General features: G+C 36.2%; 1 protein-coding gene across 2 annotated transcripts; it reads right to left on the bottom strand.

Annotated features, from left to right (window-relative positions):
- Nucleotides 1-14,573: 14,573 nt before the first annotated feature.
- On the bottom strand, nucleotides 14,574-17,945 carry LOC130955940 (receptor-like serine/threonine-protein kinase SD1-8). Of its 2 annotated transcripts, XM_057882954.1 has the most exons (7): nucleotides 16,570-17,945; nucleotides 16,346-16,474; nucleotides 16,050-16,222; nucleotides 15,732-15,942; nucleotides 15,320-15,557; nucleotides 15,078-15,228; nucleotides 14,574-14,975 (listed from the first exon to the last, which is right to left on the bottom strand). In XM_057882954.1, the coding sequence occupies exons 1-7, from the start codon at nucleotides 17,834-17,836 to the stop codon at nucleotides 14,664-14,666; spliced, it is 2,481 nt and encodes an 826-aa protein (XP_057738937.1). In that variant the 5' UTR covers nucleotides 17,837-17,945; the 3' UTR covers nucleotides 14,574-14,663. The 2 variants fall into 2 exon arrangements, with proteins under 2 accessions (XP_057738937.1, XP_057738938.1); XM_057882955.1 differs by lacking the exon at nucleotides 15,078-15,228 and having other exon boundaries at nucleotides 15,504-15,557; nucleotides 15,703-15,942.
- Between the last annotated feature and the right edge of the window lie 3,931 nt (nucleotides 17,946-21,876).

Genomic DNA, 21,876 nt, shown 5'->3' with positions numbered 1-21,876 from the left:
AAATATATAATTTTTATATATATTTATTACATAAATTAATACAATTTGTATCCATATTTTTTTAGAATTATCATATCTAAATTTATAAAATGTATTTATTAAAAATAATTTAATATTTATACTGATTAATTAGTGGTTAAAAATACTAAAAATTATTATTCCAAGAGTTTCTCTTATTTTTATTTGACAATGAATAAAAAAAACTCAAAATCATCATTGTAATCATTTAACACTAAATAATACAATAGCTATATTTTAAATTATTTCTTTTCTTAGAACTAAAAAAAATTAAAAATATATTACCTAAATTAACTTGAACATTGGAATAATTTTAGCTATACATAAGTTAGTGTTTATTTTTTTATACATATATCTATTTTATTTATATAAAAGTTAAAACCTATTCTTGTGTGAATAAACTTTCGGGGTATAGCTCGTCTCTTACGCTGTTATAATATGTATTTTTTTTAATGGAGTGAGAATAAGATGTCAAAGATATAGAAATAGATGTCTTTATAGACATAGAGTTGATGAATAGAGTTGATGTTATGACTGTTGGTCATTAAGTCAGAATAATGGTTATTAAGATCGTCCGTTACAAACTTAGAATGAAGGCAAGTAAAGTCGAGTTATGACTCATAAAGAACAATAAAGACCGAGTTATAAGGTGACAGACCACAGCCCCCAAATTTTGTCTGCCGATCATATGATACAGACTAAGCTTAAAATAAAATGAATTGTAGTAAGTAGTTAAAAGATAAGTTAATAATAATATGGTAATCCCCCAAGTTTAGTTAGATTATTATGTCGGCACTTATTTAAAAAATAATTGAATGGTAAAAGTTATTCAATCAGGATAGTTGTGTGGGGATACTTTTTCATTTGAGAACAATTTTTCATGACATGCATATAGCATTTGATTGTATGTAAACTGAAAAGTTCAGAAATATATATCCGTTGACGAAATCGATTGTATGATCTGAAGATATAATGATTAATTGTCTTAAAAAAATTTTAAACCCATAATAACTCATAACTCATTGATGAATTTCTCGCTCAAAACAATTAATTATTGAATATTTGCTTTATAATAAGATTTGTATGAAATGAATAATATAAATTGAGATACTAAATATATTTGAAATTGCAGTATATATTGAATAATATATTATACGAGAAGTCTTTCGTATGGGTTATGAGATGGATCGGGGACATGCGAGTTCAGGCGGACGCCAGATTATCTGACTGGAGCAATGGGGTGGGTATCTACAAAGACATTCCGACGCTTGAGTCAGAATGGATCCAAGAGGTATAAAGTATGAGGAATGAGTGAATACCTGAGGGGGCCTCTGGCACCCCTTTATATAGCTGGTGGAAGTTATCTCATCTTATCTTATTTAACTAAGATAAGGGAGGTATTTGAGTTTGAATAATGGTTAGGAGATGTGGATGTGGTTTTGGGCCTTTAGAAAGAGGGGGTCCAACCCACAGCAGGAGAACGAGTAAGGTCGGTCTCGTCGTTGGATGATTTTTTGTTTTGCCATTTACGGTTTGGCAAGGAGATCCTTTGATTTTTCCGGTCGAATTTGGGAACACAGAGAGGATTGGACCATTTTTGTGGTCAGGCGTGGGGCGCATCGTCCGGATGAGAAAACCGTTTCATGGTCTTGGTCGTCTCGCCATTTGCCCGATGTTTTCTTCGGGAGGGGTTTCGTCAGTTGCGCTTTTCCAGGAGCTATAATTGACATTAAATGTGAAGGGACGCTTGGGCCGTCTTTCCATTTCTTCCGTTTACCTTTTTGTCTTTATTGGGGGTATTTTTGACCTTTTACTTTCTATAACCGTTTTGGCTTTTTATTTTTCCCTCGTTTGTTCTTATTTCCTCTGTTTCACACTTCTTCCTTTCTGTTGTCTCGCGCTTCTTCTTCTTCCTTTCGGGAAAACATTACAATCACTGCATGTTGGTTTTAGTCGCCATCACCGGAATTCTGGTCACCACTGTCGCTTGGGATGGCTACCGGGGCTGCCGCCAAACCGGTTCAGAGACCGCTGCTGCTCCGTTTTCTTATTACAGTGAGTATTTATATTTTGATAACCCCCGCGTTAGTGTTTTGTTACGGGTAATAAAGTCTTCACGATATTAATATGTTAGGAGTTAGTAACCGAGGTTGCATGTTGTGTTTTAAAGTTGTTTATGTTGTTGCAAAAGTGTGCGGGGCTGTGATTTGAAGTTGCCGTTGAATTTAGAACGAGAGGAAAGGAATTCTTTGACGCGTTTGGGTTATGGGATTCGACTTGTCGAGGTAGAAACTTTTTCAAAGAACTCAATTTTATAATTTGGAATTGTTATAAATGGATATTAATGTGATAAATGTACTTTTAGTGACTGTATAAGTCCTATGTATTGTCGAGCTATTTTAGGATGAATGTCATTGTTGTTTGATTGGATTGTGGTTTGATTTTGTTAAATGGATGGTTGCTGAATTATTTCTTTAAAGTTTTAGAAACGAGTTTGGCTCATTGAAAATGAATTGAGTTTGAATCTGTTTAAAATATGAGAATGATATGAATTCTCAGAATTAGTCTGATTTTAAACTGATTTGATTTTGAACCCGTGGAAGGGGTTGTAGAATGGTTTGGTTAGGACCCGAAAAGGGTGCCAAAGTCCAAGTTTTAGGGGAGATGCTGTCGAATTTTTATGAGATTTAAGATTCTATTTTAAAATGTGATTTAGAAAAAGATTGGATCTGAGATTCTATTATTTGATTCTTGATTTATTAAGAAATAGGTGTTTCGAGTTTAATCTGTTTAAGAAAAGTTTATGTTTTAAGATTAATTTAAATATGAAAGGACCTATGTTTTGAAGTTTGATTAAAGAAGTACCTTTGGAGGAGTTTTAGTAGATTTTAAAAGAAATTGAACTTTGATTAATTAAATTCGTTTTGCTTTTGAAGTATTCTTTAAATTGACTTAGCAAGACTAAACAATTCCAAGCCTTTGGGAAGGTTTCCGACTTAAGAATGAAATGAAATTGGTTTTTGGGCTTAAATAATTTTGGTTTTGAATTTGGTTCGGAACTTTTGGCTTACATGCCTTGGTTTTGGTTTTAAATCTTTATTTTAATCGATTTCAATTCAAGTAGCTATGATTTCGAGGATTTCTAAAGAATTTAAGAAATGAGGTAGGTTATTCTTTCCTAGTGTCTTGAGTCATTACCAAGGTTGTTATTTGATAACTCTAATTTAAAGTAGTTAAATGGATGATTTAAAAGTGAAGGATTTGAGTCTTTTCAAAGAGAATTGATTTTGAGAAAAAATTAGATTATGAGCTCGAAATACTTTGAGATGTGAGGATTTTGAATTTTGAGACAAAGATGAATTTTGATTTTTGGTTTTAAAGTAAAGTAATTTGAGGAAAAAGTGATATATGGCATGAATGATGATTTGAATTGGTATGGATTGTTAATGAAGTGCGAAAATGATGATGAATGAATGATTATGAATGAATATGTGGCTTATGCACTTCTTTTATCTGAGATATGAATTTTTCTGGATAAAGTACCGTGGCTTGCCACTACGTGTTCCAAGTTGAGACTCAATACTCTGTTGACCCTACGTCATAAGGGTGACCGGACACTTATAAATTCTCCGGAAGGATACCCCCATTGAGCAGATTTTATATATGAGAAAAAAGTTATGCATAGACTCTTGGGGATACACGACGGGAGACAGTCCAGGGTTTAGCAGGCGGACTTGTCGGGTTGGCTTAATAACCGACAGATGAGACTCATCAGCTATAGGGCAGGCATTCATCATATGCATCTATGTAACGTTGTTTATTGTAATTGGTTTGCATATGTGAATAACTATGTTTAATTGCTAATTGTTCTACTTGATATAACTGTTTGATTGTGTTTGAACCTTCTTACTTGTGTTTGTGACTGAAAATTGGTTGGATCGTGGTGGATTGACTATTGATTGAATTGCTTGGGCCTATGGCCGTCATTGATTATATGGTGGGCCGAAGGCTATGAATGGTTTGTGTTTTTGGTTTAGTAAAGCATGAAAAACTGAACTGGTTCATCATAGATTTAATGAACATATGCTTAGAATAGCTTAGTCATTCATGCTATCCAGAAAAAACTTTAAAAAAAGATTTTGGATTTTTGAAGAGTTAACAGTTTTCTCATTTAAAAAGGATTTTGGATTTTTGGTTATAAATCTCTGATTTTGAAAGGATACATAAGGCGGCTATTAATCACCGTACTTTAAAAACAATTTTATTTTCACATATCCTATTAAAGTAATTCTCTAACCCCATAGTAAGAACCAACGAGGACGATGTTCTCACTTCCCTACAGGTCTTTTTTTTTCAGGTTATGGACGATGAAGTTCGGAAGAGCTTATTTATTTTGTTTCTGTTTAAACGATGTTTTGTATTGTATTAGTTACTATTTCCCTCGCCTTTGTCTTTACAAGGTTTTATAAGAGGGATAGAAATTTGATTATGTAATGCTTGTAAATTAATAATATGTGTATATATGTATTCTTCGTAAGTATTGTAATTTGTATTGTAAGTATGGATGTATGTTTTGAAAAATTCGGTTTAAGTTTTGAACAGGCTCATATTTTAGTATTAAATATTTTACGAGTCGTCGTAATACCCAAGCTATTTGAGTGGCGCAACCAGAAGCATGACATTTTGATAGTGAGGGTATTACAAAGGGAATGAGCACCGCTGTAGTGTTAGTTTTTGTAGTAGATATTAGACTTGGTGTTTCATTTTTGTATGGCTCTAGTAGGTTGATTGGGGGTACTCTTCTCCTTTTTTTAGGTTTGTCTCGACGGAAAAGTGAGGGGATAGGTGCTCCGGTGGTTCCGGCCAGTGGTGTTCCCTCGACGTATTATTGGGGAACGCCATCCCGAATGATGGAGGCGGGTCTTCAACAACTCCATGATCAGGGAGCGGTTTGTGGGAGAGGTGAAGTGGAGCGTCAATACGAGCTTATTCTCTCGGGTGCTAATGAGAGGGTTTATTACATAAATTCTAATTTGCCCACCGTACCAAACTCGGTGTGGGTGTACGAGTCAATGTTCACATGCCTAGGGGTGCAGCTCCCTTTCTCGGGTTTTGTCCAGGCGTTGTTGAACCGTTGTTCCGTGGTGCCGTCTCAATTACACTCGAACAGCTGGGTAGCCATAAGGACTTTTAAACTCGTATGCAAGGACTTTTCTTCTTTTTGTGCACCCTGCTGACCAAGGAGGAAAAGCACAAGAAGGGATATGTGTCATTTAGGCCCAGCCTAACCGACGCATATTCAGTTTATACGAGGATTCTTTCCACGAATTTAAGCGAGAGTATTTCAGGGTGCACCCGGCTCGGGGGCATCATCCCTTTTGGTTGACTCTGGAGGGGGAATGTCGCTTAGCAACGTACTGGAACTTCGGTGCTGGGACATCGTATTTGACGCGGGTCACGTACGAGGGGTTGTCTACAGAGAACGAAGACGTTGCCGATGTTTTATGGCATGTCTTTGGGGAGCATCCGTTGAACCCTTGGGACATCGTAGGGGATCCGGCGACGTGCCTGACTACCTTGGTGTGTAACATATTCGTTTATATTTCTTTTTTCTCAGTTTTATGACTTACGTTCTTTTTTATTTTTATATTTTCAGTTCAAATGGCCGGTGGTCTGAGCACTTTGGTGAGATTGAAGGCTGCCTTGGAGCAGGAGGCGGGTCCAGATGCTTCCACAACTACTTCTGTGTCCCGACCTTAGACCAATTCTCGGACCGTCTCTCAGAGGTTGGTCTCGGCAGGAGGTGAGGGTCCTATATCCCCGAGTTTGGTGGTTGTGGGTCCTGAGGAGGAAGTAATGGTAGTTTCTGCTGCTGATGCTTCTCGTAAGCGAAGGAGACCGGTGGATGGTAATAGGAAAATTTGGAGGAGGAAAGTTGGATGCCTTCTGTAATGGATCGGAGCTTTGTTGCTCCGGCTTTTATTGACTAGAACCTCCTTCTTGGCACCGAAAATTTTTTTTCATGACTGTGATGTTGTCGTGCAGGCAAGGTCGGTGCATCACGCCCTTCTCCGTACCGTTGTGATTGTTTGGAAGGCTGAGCCGGTGATGGCTCATGTGGGTGTGTTGGACGGGAAGCTGCGCCAGTCCCAAGCTGAAATCGGTAAGATGAAGGAGAAATTAGAAGCGGCAAAGATGGCTCGGCTGAGGGTAGCCAAGGATGCCGAAGATACCGGGGTCGAGCTGCTCTACTTGTACGAGGCTGAGACTTCGCTTCTATCCCAGTTGGGGAGTGAGCAAAAACGGGCTGAGGATGCTGAGTCTCAAGCTGCTATCCTTCTTGCCGAGGTGAATGATTTGAAGGCCGAGGTGGCGAGCTTAAGGAAGGAGAAGGCGGAGCTGTTGGCTTATGTGAAAGGGGCCATTCCTGCTACCGAAGAGACGATGAGGGCCCAGGCTTTGATTCTTGCGCCGAACGCTGATGTGTCCGTGATAGGGGCGTTTAAGATCGTTTGGGATGGTCAGATTGTCGACTTAGAGTATTTTTGTTTTTAAGTGCTGGTAAGTTTGTAGGCTGCTTTCTCGGCTTTATCTTGTAAGACTTTGTTTATGTGACAATTTAAATTTTGAGCCGTTTTCATGACTTTTTTTGTGATGTGGTTGTCAAAGCTGTTTAACTGTTAAGCCGATTTGGCGACTTTGCTTATTTTGTAAAGGGGCCATCTAGGCCATGTTAAGTCGTTTTGTGACTTGCTTGTTTTGATTGGGACGTTCGGGCCATGTTAAGCCATTTTTGTGACTTGCTTGTTTTGATGAGGCTGTTCGGGCCACGTTAAGCAGTTTTGTGACTTCGTTAGTAGTTGTAGTGTTTATTTGTCCTCGGGGGTGAACGGTCCTTGGGGGTAGCCGTGCGTAGTTCGTGCTGTTGGTTAAGGCGATAGGAAGGAAAAAAGAAAGAAAACAAACTTTTTGTTACGTTGCTGGGCCTCGTTAAAACCTCTCAAAATGTGTAGGAAAGAGTACCCGAAAATGGGAAACAAACAAAAAGTAAAAGAAAAACAAGAAAAAATTAAGATGCAGTTTTTTCCAGCTTTAGTATGATGTTCCTAAGTGTAGTAACGCCATAGGTTGGCAGCATTCCAGGTTCTCAGTATATCGGTTCCGTCAAGTCTTTCAAGCTTATAGGCTCCTATTTCAATTACCGTTTTTATCTGGTAGGGGCCTTCCCAATTGAGGGTGAGTTTTCCTTCCTCGGGAGTTGGGGGTGGGGGATGTTGTTCCTTCGTAAGACGAGGTCGTTCAGTTTGAAGTCCCGTAGGATTAGGCCGCAATTATACCTAAAACTTATTCTTTGTTTTAAGGCTAGCTCTCGCAGGTGGGCTATGCTCCTGACCTCATTTGTGAGGTCCCGTTTTGCCTCTTCGTCGTTTCCCCCAATGGTTCTTCGTGGGCTGGGGTCCCCGACCTCAACTGGGATAAAAACCTCCAGGCCGTAAGTTAGCCAGAAGAGATTTCTCCGGTTGAATTTTGGGGGGAGGTTCTGTACGATCAAAGGACCAATCCGAGTTCATCGGCCCAGCATCCTTTGGCTTCATCGAGTCACTTTTTGAGGCCCTTCACTATTATCTTGTTGGCTGATTTGACTTGCCCGTTTGTCTGTGGGTGTTCCACTGAGCTGAATCGGTGGGAGATGTGGAGTCCTTCCAGGAATTCTCTGAATCGCTTGTCTGCAAATTAGGTTCCGTTGTCCGAGATTATGACTTCGGGGATCCCAAATCGAGTTATGACGTGTCTCCAAAAGAACCTCCGACACTGGGGAGCTGTGATGGAGGCCAGAAGTTCGGCTTTGATCCACTTAGTGTAGTAGTCGATGGAAACGATAAGGTATTGAAGTTGTTTGGGAGCCGTTGGGAAAGGGCCGACGAGGTCAATCCCTCACATTCCGAAGGGTCGATCTGTCGTTATGGTTCTGAGCTACTAGGGGGGCTGGGTGGAAATCGGAATAGATTTGACACTTGCCGCAACTTTTGACTAGTTGAAGGGAGTCCTTTATGATGGAAGGCCAGAAGTAGCCTACTCGGATGACTTTTTGGGCCAGGGTTTTCCCTCCTATATGGTGACCACAACATCCTTTGTGGATTTCACGAAGTATGCAGTTTCTGTCGCTGGGTTCCACGCACTTGAAAACGGGTTACGAGAGTTCGCGCTTATAAAGTTGTCCCGCTATTGTGGTGTAGTTCGCGGCTTCCTGTTTCAAGCGTTTTGCTTTCTTGGGATCCTTAGGTAACGTTCTGTTCAGGAGGTATTGAAGGATCGGGGAGGTCCATAAGTTTTGGTTTGAGATTGGGAGGTCCACCATGGTCATGACCGAGACGGACGGTGTTTTGATGACCTCCTGGATCAGTGATTGGTGCCCCTGGCTCGGATTGGTGCTTTATAGTTTTGAGAGTAAGTCCACTCTTGCGTTCCGTTCTCTAAGAACGTGTTGGATGGTTACTTGCTCGAACTCGGCCGTCAGTTCTTTTACTTTTGCTAGGTATTGTTGTAGCATGGGGTTCCATGTCTGGTAGTCCCCGTTAATTTGGAAGCTAACTATGTGGGAGTTGCTGCAGATTTCTAACGCTCTCACCCCTACTTCTTTGGCCAATGTCAGGTCCGGCCAGGTGGGCCTTGTATTCGGCTTGATTGTTTGATATTGGGAATTCGTATCGAATGGACTATTCGATGATGATTCCATTTTTATTTTCCAATATTACTTATGTTCCTCCCGAATTGGTGTTGGACGAGCCATCCACGTGTAGTGTAGGTTCGTTTCTCAAGGTCATTTCGCCGATGAAGTCGGCTATAGCTTGAGCTTTGATGGCATTTCAGGACTCAAATCTGATCTGGTATTGAGATAGTTTGATGTACCATGCGAGCATTCTTCCTGCGATGTCTGGCTTTTGTTGCACTTGCCTGACAGTTTGGTCGGTTCGGACCGTAATAGGGTGGGCCTGAAAGTATTGGCAGAGGCATCGCGAGGCCGTGAGTAGTGCAAAGGCAAAGTTTTCGAGTCAGAAATAGCGTGTCTCCGTGCTTTGGAGGACCTTGCTTATGTATACTGACTCTTGTTCCTTATGCTCATTTTCTCGGACGAGGGCTGCGACTAATGTCTCTTCTATTATGGATAGGTAGAGGTAAAATGTTTCCCCTGTTTTGGGCTTGAAGAGTATGGGGGGTTCTTCCAGTACTTTTTTGAAGTGTTGAAAGGCTTCTTCGCACTCGATTTTCCACTTGAAATTGATGCCCTTTTCATGAGTTTGAAGAAAGGGATGGCGTTTTGGGCCGAGGCCCCAAGGAAACGGGACAGGGCGGCTAGTCGTCTAGTTAATTTGGACGTCCTTGAGACTTGTCGGGCTGTTCATATCAAGGATGGCTCTGCATTTTTTTGGGTTTGATTCAACCCTTCGTTGGGTAATCATGAACCCAAGAATTTTTTGGCTTCCATCCCGAACGCGTACTTTGTCGGATTGAAGTACATCCGATGTTTCTTTAAGGTATTCAACACGAGTTCGAGGTCACTGATGAGCTCTTCGCCGGTTTGGGATTTGGCGAGCATATCAATTATAGAACTACAACATGGTTCCGGAGAGGTCTTAGAAAATCTTGATGACGAGCCTTTGGTATGTCGCTCCTGCGTTTGTTAGCCCGAATGACATGACTGTGTAGCAGTACGTGCCGTCGGGAGTTACGAAGGCTGTCTTTTCTTTTTCGGGCCGGTGCATAGGTATTTGATTGTATCCCGAGTAGGCATCCATAAAGTTGAGGTATTGATAACCCGACGCGGCGTCGACGAGTCCGTCGATGTTTGGGAGGGGAAATGCGTCTTTGGGGTAGGCTTTGTTCAAATTGGTGTAATCAACGCACATTCGCCACTTGCTATTTGCTTTCTTGACCAATACGACCTTGGCTAGCCAGGTTGCTTAAGGTAGTTCTCGGATGAAGCTTGATTCGAGAAGGGCTTTGACTTGCTTCCTAACTTCGGCTGCCCGATCTGGTGACATTTTCCTCCTTCTTTGGGTCACGAGCTTGGCCTTTGGATCCACGGGCAAATGATGGGACATTAGATTGGGGTCTATGCCCAGCATGTCGGCCAGAGTAAACGCGAACAAGTCTCTGTTCTGCTTTAGAAGTTTGATTAGGTCTCTTTTCAGGTCATAGGGTAGGTTCTTGTTGATGAACGTGTATTCTTCCTTGGTTTTTCCTATTTGTAATTTTTCCATGTCTCCTTCCAGTTCTGGTCGGGGCTGGCCATCTAGGAGTGCGTCGAGGTCGGCGAGGAAGATGCCGGCCGCGTTACGGGACCTCTTGCGAAGGGCCAAACTGGTGTTGTCGCATTTTACCGTAACCTCCCGGTCTCCGTGAATTGTTTTGATGATGCCGTTATCGGCTTGGAACTTCATGGGGAGGAATTTGGTGAAAATAACGGCGAAAAAGTCATTGATCATTTTCCTTCTGAGGATGATATCATAGGCAGTGGAGTCTTTAAGGACTATGAACTCGGAGAGTATGGTCTTCTTTTGGCTCCCGGTTCCGATAATGAGTGGTAACATTATGGATCCGTCTAGTTTTGAAAAGTTGTCCCCGAGTTTGATTACTACATTGCGGTGAGTTTGCAAATTTTTTGTTTAGAGGCCTAGCTTGTCGAAAGCTCCTCTGAAGAGGATGTTGGAGTCTGCTCCGATGTCCACCAGTATTCTCTTTACGAGTCTGGTCACGACTTTGGCCGAGATGACAAATGGGACGTCTTCTGTCGAGGTGCCGTATTGGCAGTCATGGGGGAGAATGTAATTGTCTCTATGGCCGGGGGTGTTGGAGCTTGGTTTCTTTCGGCTAGGACTTTAGGGTCCTTTTTTAGTGCTGATTTTGACTTTTCTAGCGTCTCCTTTCTCGTGATGATGTTTACTACTATGGTGGTGTTGGACTCAGGACTTTCCTGTGGAGTTTGTCATAGTGTCCTTGGATTGTGACCTTCGTGGTCTGGTGAACTTTTCCTTTCCGTTCTTCTTGATTCTTGAATAATCTTGGCAAACTCGAGGAGTTTGCCGTCTAGGATGGCTTATTCGAGGGCGTCTTTTAAATCGAAGCAGTCTTGGATTTTGTGTCCGTATCCTCAGTGATAATCATAATATGGGCTTTTGTTGCCGCCTATCCGCTCTTTCAGTTGTCATGCTTTCGGGAGGATACCCCGTTTTGTTATTTGGTGGTAGATTTTTGTGATGGGGCCGGTAGGGGGTGTAGCTTGAAAACTTTCCCACCCTGGGTTGTCGGTTTGCATTTGATGGCTTAGAGTGCTCTTTTGGTGGCGGGTTATTGCGAGGTGCCGTGTTACCATGCTGTCATTTGTTGGCGGCCACGACTTGGCTTACCTCTTCGTCATTTATGTATTCCTTTACGACGCTTTGAATTTTGTGCATGGTCCAAACCGGTTTGGTAGTAAGGTATTTTTGAAAGTCTTCATTCATGAAGTCGTTGGTCAAGCAGAGACTGGCGACCAAGTCCATGAGCCCGTCGACTGTTAGGCACTCATCATTGAACCTATCGAGGTATTTTCTCATAGATTCGTCTTGTCTCTGGGTAACTCCGAGCAAGCTTATGGGGTGTTTGGCTTTGGCAATCCTAGTAGTGAATTGGGCCATAAATTTTCTGGAGATGTCGTGAAAGCTGGTTATGGAGCCGCTCGAAAAGGAGTTGAACCATTTGATTGCGGGACCTACTAGGGTTACTGGGAAGATCCTGTATCGGACCGCGTCGGTAGCTCCTTCCAGGTTTATCCTAGTCTCGAAGACTGTTAAGTGTTCCTGGGAGTCTTTGGTCCCGTGGTATTTCATGTCTGTGGGCTTGTCAAAGCCCTTTGGAAGTTTGGCTCGTAAGATTTTTTCAATGAAAGGGGTGGCTCCCATTATCACATGTTCGCTTCTTGGCCGCTTGGATTCCCGGTGGTGCCGTTGGTCATCTTCTTTATGTCGGCGTTCTGGGTCTCGAAAAACGATGCGGTCGTGTCTTTGCTGTGTCGCCGTTCGGGTGAGCAGTTGTACCTGGCTTCACAGTGAGATCGAGTCCTGGAAGTCACATAGCTTCCGTCTTTTGTGTCATACCGTTCTTTGGTCGTAACCTGTCCCTCGAGGTCTTGTACCCGGAGGTACAGATCCTGGATTATTTGTACTGCCTTTTCTCCCAGGCCGTCGGGGGCTCGGGTTCAGGAGGTATAAGGTGTGAGGAATGAGTAAATACCTGACGGGGCCTCTGACTCTCCTTTATATAGCTGGCGGAAGTAGGGGTATGCATGGCCCGGCTCGACTCGAAGACCCAGCCCAGTCCCGAACATTTTAGGGGCTAATTTGGTGTGATTTCACAAGGTCTAGGACCGGGTAAGAGTCTCAAAAATAGACCCGGTCATTATTTCAGGTCGGGTTCGGGCCATGACTCGGGTCACCCAAAATCAGCCCGGTGGTCTGGTCATCATACAGAATTAATATTTTGTGTTATTAGTGATGGATGATAGCTATTTTTATGTGAAATTTAAGTATTGTAAACTTTAATATTTTGTATTATTAGTTATTATAAGACTATAAGTTAATATTTTATGTTTAAAATGCATAAGATTTTAGACTAATTAATGCATAATATTGTGTTATTTGTATTGATTTAAATATTTGGTGTTATTAGACAATATTAGTATTGATTATGGTTATGCTTTAATTTGAGAGAAAAGTTGGTTCTTGTTATATTTTTCTAAGTAAATTTTACCATGTCAAATAATGGTTGGAGTCTTGAAAATTTGGATATTTTCACATGCTAGCTTATAAGAAGGTATCAAGGTAATGTAATGTTGACGACCCGATTTTCACCTGATTTTTACCTGGTATAATCGTGACCCGAAAGTATATAGGTTTCATCGGGTCTAGGGTGGGTTTGGATCTCATAAATGACCCAGTATATATTTCGAGTCGGATCTGGGTCACATCAAACACGGTTTCACCCGGCCCATGTACACCCCTAGGCGAAAGTTATCTTAGCTTATCTTATTTAGCTAAGATAAGGGAGGTACGTATTTGAGTTTGAATATTGATTAAGAGATGTGGATGCCGCCGGTTTTAAGCCTTCTAGAAAGAGGGGGTTCGACCCGGATCCGGGTGTTCGGGTCGGAGGCCGTTTCGGCACGGGACTCGAGGTCGAATCTGTAACATATATCATGTAAAACTAAAAGAGTTTAAAGTAAAAAAAAATATATACTTTAAAATTGATAATTGTAGAAAAAAAGTAATATAAATGTCATATAAAATGCCAAATTAAATTATTTATTTATAGAGAAATAATTTTCTATGATAGTATTAAAGTTTATATTAATTTATAGAGAGAATTTTGTTTTTTTTTTTCTACAAATTTATGTAAAGTACAATGCAAAAAAGTCGTGTAAAAAATAATATTATTAATTTATATATTCATCTAAATTTTGGATAATGCGCAAGTCTAGTTCATAGAACATGTAAAAGTACGTATAGTGTTAGAAACTAAAAGACTTAAAGACATATATAGTGGGTGTTTTTTCTTTTTCGTTTTCAAATATAGTAATTTATTATTGTTGTAAATTTATTTATGAAAAAATCTCAAAGACATTATGTATAAGTGTAACTAAAATTCTTAATTGTTTATACTTAAGTTGTAAGTACCGGGAGTGGATCCTCTCCAGTGAATAAAAAACTGGATGGTGTGCAGTGTTTAATCTAACCATTCACCACTCTCTCTCTTATTTATTTTTGGTCCCACTATTAAAATCAAAGGTAAGAGATTGCACTATATTTTATCAAGTGTTGAAAAAACTGGAGAGGATCCATTTCCGTAAGTACCTTATTAGTAATATATAAAAAGAAATGCTGAAAGCATTTCTCTATCAAAAAGAATATTTAATTTGTCGCTATTATTATCAGGTCATTATCTTAATGACCTTTAAATTTTGTGACTTAGCTAGGTCAATGTCCCGATTGTAGAGAGCGTCAAACGTAGAATATCAACTTTGACTATCATTTGAAAATACAAAAATCAAGTTTTTTTAATTTTGATATTTTTAAAGTATTCTTTAATTTTTTTTCCTTCTTTTTCTCCATCTTTTACCGGCCAACAACTAATTTTGTTGTGTGGATTGATTTTATGACAAGGTTCTATTGTCCTTAATGGCAACCCCATAAAGTAGAACTCTAGTCTGCAACCTTTAATTTACTTTATTGTATGTGAACTATTGCATTAAAGTAGGATCTTAGGAGTCATGGGAAGAATGGGAATGCTAGACACAGATAAGTGAGATAACTATGTCTGTTTTGTTTCTTTCACTAATGAAATTATCTCTTCTTACATGCTATACCAATCAAACAAGACCAGAGTAGCAAGGTATCAAAATAAAAGTTACAATATTGTCTCTGTATTCTAATAGAATCTTTCTAATTTGATTTTTATCACTAAAAATTTGATTTGTCAAATCTAATTTGATTAAAGAATAAAACAGGCAACAACTTAAATGGAAGTAGAATGTGTCTCTATTTTCTTTTTTAAAGTTTGAGATCAGAATATATACAAAAGTAAACATGGATGATGTCCTTTTTCTTTAATTATCTAGCATCTAACATTGTCGTTGTGACTTGATTCACACTCCATATTTCATCTTGTTTATTTGAAGATGAATCGGTCTCTGGATGACTTTTTCTTGCAAAAAATCCAGGATTTTTAGGATATGACAATGATGGAACTTCATTATTTAACATGAAGATCACTGAAGACATTGTTGGTCTATCTTCTGCATGTTCTTGAACACATAAAAGTCCAATATGTAAGCATCTTATAACATCAGACTCTATGTATGAATTGCCAATGGATGGATCAATCAATGTCAATACAGTTCCTTCATGCCAATGCCTCCATACCTGCAAGAACATATAATGCAATCAATAGAATATATCAATTATTAGAATGTTTATTTTTTATCTAAAAAGTATTCTATTTCAGAAAGTAATTTTTTCACCTACATTTCCCAAAAGATTCAATTCATCGTTATCAATGTAAAACCCTCTATTCTTCTTTCCAGTTATGATCTCCAATACTAGAACTCCAAAACTAAAAACATCAGTTTTTACCGAGAAATTTCCGTCCATAGCATATTCTGGAGACATATAACCACTACAAAATAGAAATGTGCATAAATTATAATGTAGCTACTATATTGGATTTTTTCAAGAAATAATCTAGTGAATTATGATGGAATACTAACTATGTTCCAACAATTCTACGTGTTTTTGCTTGCATTTGATCTTCGTCAAAAATTCTAGCCATCCCAAAGTCTGATATCTTTGGATTCATTTCACTATCTAGTAATATGTTACTTGTCTTAAGATCTCTATGAATAATTCGAAATCTTGAATCTTGATGCAAATATAGAAGCCCTTTAGCTATACCATATATAATATTGAAACGTTTTTTCCAATCAAGCAAAGGTCCTTTTGATTTGTCTGCAACAATAATTATTATTAGTTATTGTTAATAGATATAAACTAATTAAGGATAACATGAAAAATAAGTATATATAATAACGATAATGATAGATAGACAAACAAAAACAACCAAATTAAAAAAGAAAAAATAGCCTAAACATACACAATATTGAAACACACAATGCAAGTTACCAAACAAAACGGAATCCAGGCCTCTATTTTCCATATACTCATAAACCAATATCTTCTCGTCCTTCTCAATGCAGCAACCAAGCAACCGAACAAGATTTCGGTGTTGTAGTTTGACAATTAACTTGACTTCATTCTTAAACTCTTCTATTCCTTGTCCAGAGTCTTTTGATAATCTTTTTATAGCAATTTCTTGACCATCAACCAATCTACCCTGAATATTATCATAAGAACGATAAAAGTGTATTTACGATATGATCTAATACTTAATTTTAGTAATAATGGTAGCTGTGCATAAATTAAAGTATTAAAACAACATACCTTATGAACATTACCGAAGCCTCCTTCTCCAAGTTTATTATTTTGAGAGAAATTGTTTGTAGCCATTGTTAAAGTATCAAAATCAAACATTGGCAATTCTAAATCATCCATGTTCCTTTCAACAGAAGGCACCACCTCATTCATTAAGAATTCATGACTTCTGTGGACAAAACCTGGAACAGTGGCTATTAATAATAACCAAGGCAAATTTATTTGTGCTAGCTATACCAAAATGATATACACTACAGCTCTATTTATAGGAATTCATGTGGGGGAGATTATTATATATGCATTACCTCTTGATTTTTGTTTGCTCTTCTTCCTTAAGTAACAAATAGCAACCAATCCCAAAACTAAAACAAGTGCACTAAGTGTGATGCCAATAGCCAGATCTACTCTATGATTCTTGTTGGAGCTAGTAGATCCTGTGTGTCACCAAATTGATGCATGTGTTACACTGTTACTTTCTTTTGATGATTAAAGGGTATAACTAACACTACATGGGGAGATAGATAGATACCTATATCAGCAGCGGCCAGTCTGACATAGAGATCTTGGCCATTCTTAGGGAAGACAACCATGTCAAAGAGTTGATCAAGCCACATAACACAGCCACTTCCTCCATTTGTGATGTCGATGTTTGCATATGCAGTGCATGAACAATTCCTCTTACACAAACTCCCACATTCATCAAGTGTCATACTCTTATTCACAAACACGCTGCTTGTCTCCGGCATCTTCATGTTCTCAAGATGCAAGAACTTGTCAGTCGAACAATTCAAAACCGTCTTCCTCACACACCCATCAGACCCATCTCTCAAGTTCCAAGCTTCTTGGTTCTTAGGCCTGAACCCCTGCACACAAGTGCAAATCGGCGAAGCATCATTGTCACACACTCCATATGAACCACACACTCTGTAGTAATCGCATTGATACGCTGGTACGTACGAGAACTTGCTCCATGTTCCTTGTATCCACATGTAGCGTTGATACTGGCCATCAGAATCAGATGTCAGGATTAACCTCGACAACAAGGAAGCTATTGTAACGGAGTAAGAGTACCACACACCATGCTCATCATAAGTGAAATTGTACTTGATTTCATTTATGTTGTCTCCCATCCCTGGGACCCCAGTGAATCTCTCACCATTCCAATCACCAGTTCGGAATATTATAGTTTGGTTTCTCCTGATGAAAATATCTGGTAAACCATGGTAATCTATCTTCAAAGTGTAGTCACCGCTTGAAGGGTCTTCACCTGCGACCTTCCATGATGTTAAGTGCTTCTCTGTTCTTGTGTCCAAGTTCCAACCAAGCTTCATCCCCGGTAACATGGTATCGGTTGGATAATCGAAGCTCTGCCATAAGTAGTTACTATTGGTCGTGTCTGATGAATCCTTGAGAACAAGATTACCTGTATCGAGGAGCTGGAGAACTGGATTCATGGCGTTGGTTTGGTTGGAGGACCATGCGGGGTTCCCGGATGAATTGAGAAGAACAAAGTTTCCCTTGTCTCCGATCTTGAGATAGCCTGTAGAGTTGTCAATGGGGTTGTCTCTGTTTGCAACCCAAACTATTGTTTGAGGATTGATGTTGTTGTACCATATTCCGAGGTAATAATTGGTGTTGGAACCTGTGAAGAAGCCCAGCACGAAGGTTTGGTTTTGTGACAATAGAGTTTGGTTAGTTCTGAGGATTTGTTTTCCCGTTAAAGTGTCGGAAGAGGCTGGTGGAGTGATAATAAGAATGATGATGAGGTAGTTAAGGTGGTTGAAGAAGATTCTCATGTTGGTGGAAAGTTAAGAGTAGTGTGTGATTGATGGTTGTCGTGATCGGTTGGAGGATAGTATAGAAGAAGCTAATGCTGTTGACTAATTCGTTAATTTCTTGATAGAATTGTTCATCAAGGAAGCAGAACAAGCTGACCGGCATTCATTTGCCTCTTTAATATATTCCTTTACATCATATATCTGTTTTGACTTTTCTACTAAGAGCTAGCGTCTTCCGCAATTCAAAAGGTAATTATCTTCGGTTGATGATGCTACATCAACATAAACATAATTAAAAGAGTGCTAGGTAACAGCAAATTTTATAATTTATAATTATTAATTAGTTATTAATAATGTGAGATTATATTTAATAGTATAAAATTATTTTTTTATTTATTAATTAAATATTAATCAAATTTTAATAAAAATATTGATTTTTTAGATTTTTTTATATAATTATTATATGATTAGACTTATTCGTGTTATAATAAAAAAAATTTATTATTTTATTCTATCACTTAATCATTAATTCACTTTTTTAGTCTAATTTTTTTAACAATTTCACTCGATAACTAAGAAAAAGTTCAATCAACTCCTACTAACTCTTATTGGATTAGACACCAGAGCTTATTACATAAAAAAACAAACATTTACAATTACCCATAACAGCTCTAATTCACCATAATTCAGAAATTATCATTGACTTTTGAGTAACCCCAATTTTCACCGCTGCAGTTTATCTTCACCTCCACTGTCATTCACTGTCATTCAAGTCCTGTAGCCATCTTCGTTCGACCATCCGACCGCATCGAATTTTTCCTTTTCTTCTCGCGGCACAGCTGCTCCTGATTCAATTAATTAATTAGTAGTTTTTTATGGGTGTTCTTTGATTTTAAGTATAATCAGTGATTCATATGAATGTTCTTTTATTTTAATTTTAAATTAAATTTTTAAAAAGTTGGCTGATTAATGAGTTGGTTTTTTATATTTTTTCTTCTATTAATTTAATAATCTAAAATCATATTTTATTTCATATTTTAAATATTGATAACTAATTAATAATTAAAAATAATAAATTCTGATAGTTAATTGATAATCATGATTTTTCCTTTTTTTATTGCTTTCTTAATTAATTATTAAGTAATGTTAGGAAATTTTTTTTAGTCAGTTAATTTTTTAACAATTATTTTAATTATTATAAATTTTAGATTCTAAATTATAAATTTTTTATTTTAAATATTAATTTTAAATTTTAAAATAATGTTATTTAATTTAACTAATTAAAAGTTAATTTTCTGTATTTTTTCTTAGTTCTTTTAGATTGGATAAAAAACTCATATTCAATTAGCTAATACTTTTTTATTGTAATTTTTTTATTCTAAATCAATTAAAATTTAATTTTAATACACAGTTTCGAATGTAAAAAAAAATTACATTCATATAACATTGCGTTATAAAAAATAATTATATTTTACATTAATTCTATAAATAATTATGTAAAAATATTTTATATTATTAATGTATTAAAATTAAATTTATTTTATTATTATAAATTAATTTATTAAAAAATTACCACGAATTATCTGTTGGTTAGTATAAAATTTAGGAGAATATTAGGCGTTAATATTTTTAGTATATAAAAATAGAGAATTAATTAGTATTAACTTCAATATAAAAATGATATTATCTATTTATCTATTTTATTATATAAAAATTAATTTTTTTACATTTAATAATAGAGCTGATGTGGCATGTTTTTAAGAGTATTTTTTTATTTATTTTTTATAACTCATTAAATATAATTTACTACAATAAATTAATTATATCAACTAATTGATTTAATTAGTATTTAAATATCACACAATTTATTATAATTTATATCAATTTATTTTGTTAGTATTTTTTAATTTATTTTTTTATATCCAGGTAGTATTTTTTAATTTATTTCTTTTAATTTATTAAACCAAATTAATTATATTAATTAATTGATTTGATTAATTTATTAGTCATTAAAATAATAAATTTATGAATATAATAGGAAACTGAGATATTTTCAATTAATAATCAAATCAAATCAAATCAAATCAAATCATATATATTAAAGTATTGAATCAAATTCAAATCATATGAATTAAGAACTAAACTAAAATAAGATAATTTCTTACTTATTCAAATTGAATGTAATAAATACAAATTAATTTTGTTAAATAATTATGATCTTCTGATCTTTTATATATAGATGGCCAAACAAACTTATAAGAGTATCTCTAATACTTGGTATTAATTCAAAAATATTATTTGTATACCAAAATTAGCCACTAAAATTAGCCACTAATGTATTTATATATATAAATGCATGTAGTTTAATTTATTTTCAATATATATATTTATATTTTAACATATATTTTATACTTGTGGCTGATTTTAATGACTGATTTTAATATATACGTAGCATTACTCGTAGTAATTTTATTTTATTTTAGGTCCCTAAGATGTCACATAAATATATGTCAACTATATATCGTAAGACTTAATTTGAACTTAATGATAAAATTTATCATTCTGATGCTTGGTTTTATTTTAATTTAAATTTTAAATATTTTTTATTATTTTAAATAAATTTAATTAAATTGTAAAAATTTAACTAAAATAAAATTATAAAATTAATAATTATATGTCATATTTAGATTGAGAGAAAAAATTAGGATTTTATAAATAATTAAAAAAATTGCATTAAATTAATTTGAATTTATTTTTCTATTAAATTGATAAAATAATAAATAATAAAATAATAAAATGTACGGTGTAAATAAGCACATCTAATTTATTTGAGTAAATTTTAATTGAGTTTTTGTTACAACGTTATAATAAAAGTCGTTACAATAATATCATTAGTATTTATTTAATAGATGAATTTGAATAAGTGATAATATTTCACTCTTCTTTTCTTAAAGTGATACGGTATCTCCTTACTGATACCAATTTCATTTGAAAAATGATATTCAATGCAAGTTTTAATTTTAAATCAGTTCATTTACTATACAGGTCAAAATTGATACTTAAAATTGATCCTCTTGGAGTTGTTCTAAGAATCACCATTTTTATTGCTCTTGCTATTTCAACTCTTTTTTTCTTCTTTACTTTTTTTCTTTATGCTTTTGTTTTCTTTTTTTTATGTATAATTTTTTTTTATGTATAAATGTACTCAAAATGAGAATGTATGAATGAATGTTTAATTGATTATTTGTTTGACCTAAAAATGACTCAATTTAAGTATTCTACCACTGCCGATGAAAGTTAGATTGTAGTAATTAGGGTAACCAGAGTGTTTTTGACAGTATTGGATAGATAGAAGAATATTTATTAAAATGAGCGTACTCATTGTAATAAATTTTTTCTTTGTCAATTTGTTATTTCATGTTAAAAATATTATTTTTATCAAAAGTCATACATAATTAATTGATAATTTTGTGTAAAAATACTCCTGTGGTGATTAAACACTGTACCATTAACACGCTAAAGTTAATTCTCCTATGATTATCCCAATGTATAACACTATCTCATCAAAATTTATTAGATTATATTTGTTTCTAATGAGGTGAGAGTTTTTAGATCTAATCACTGTTAGAGTTGAGGAAGGTAAGAAAAATACCAATAATACAAACACGACTTATTTTTAATACCCAATAATAATAGAGTTAAGTATCAAAGTGATCCCTGAAATTACACTCGAAACTCACAGTAATCCCTGAAATTAATAGTTACTCATATTCATCCCTGAAATTGCACTCCGGGACTCAAATTCGTCCTTTCGGCACATTCCGTCCACCTGTCACTACCGAAAAGCTGATCTAAACTTTTCCATGACATGCTAGCCAAGTAACAGCTAGCTGACGTGGATTAGTAAATTTTTATGGTGCAATTTGGTCCCTAAATCAAAATTAAAAATTTTAATTCCTAAATTTAATTATTATTCTCTTCTCTACAGTAGTAACTCATCTCTTTTCTTCTCTTCTCTTTTCCATATGGATGTGAAAGAAACTATAAAGTACAACTTC

This window comes from Arachis stenosperma, chromosome 10, assembly GCF_014773155.1.
Source record: "Arachis stenosperma cultivar V10309 chromosome 10, arast.V10309.gnm1.PFL2, whole genome shotgun sequence".
Taxonomy (NCBI): domain Eukaryota; kingdom Viridiplantae; phylum Streptophyta; class Magnoliopsida; order Fabales; family Fabaceae; genus Arachis; species Arachis stenosperma.
The sequence above is the reverse complement of the archived record's forward strand: the minus strand, read 5'-3'. Positions and strand labels throughout refer to the sequence as shown.

Coding starts and splice junctions, on each gene's coding strand:
- LOC130955940 (XM_057882954.1), bottom strand. CDS start 17,836: ATGAGAATCTTCTTCAACCACCTTAACTACCTCATCATCATTCTTATT. Junction 16,223..16,345: donor GAGCAAACAAAAATCAAGAG/GTAATGCATATA, acceptor CCACTGTTCCAG/GTTTTGTCCACAGAAGTCAT. Junction 15,229..15,319: donor CGTAGAATTGTTGGAACATA/GTTAGTATTCCA, acceptor TCTATTTTGTAG/TGGTTATATGTCTCCAGAAT.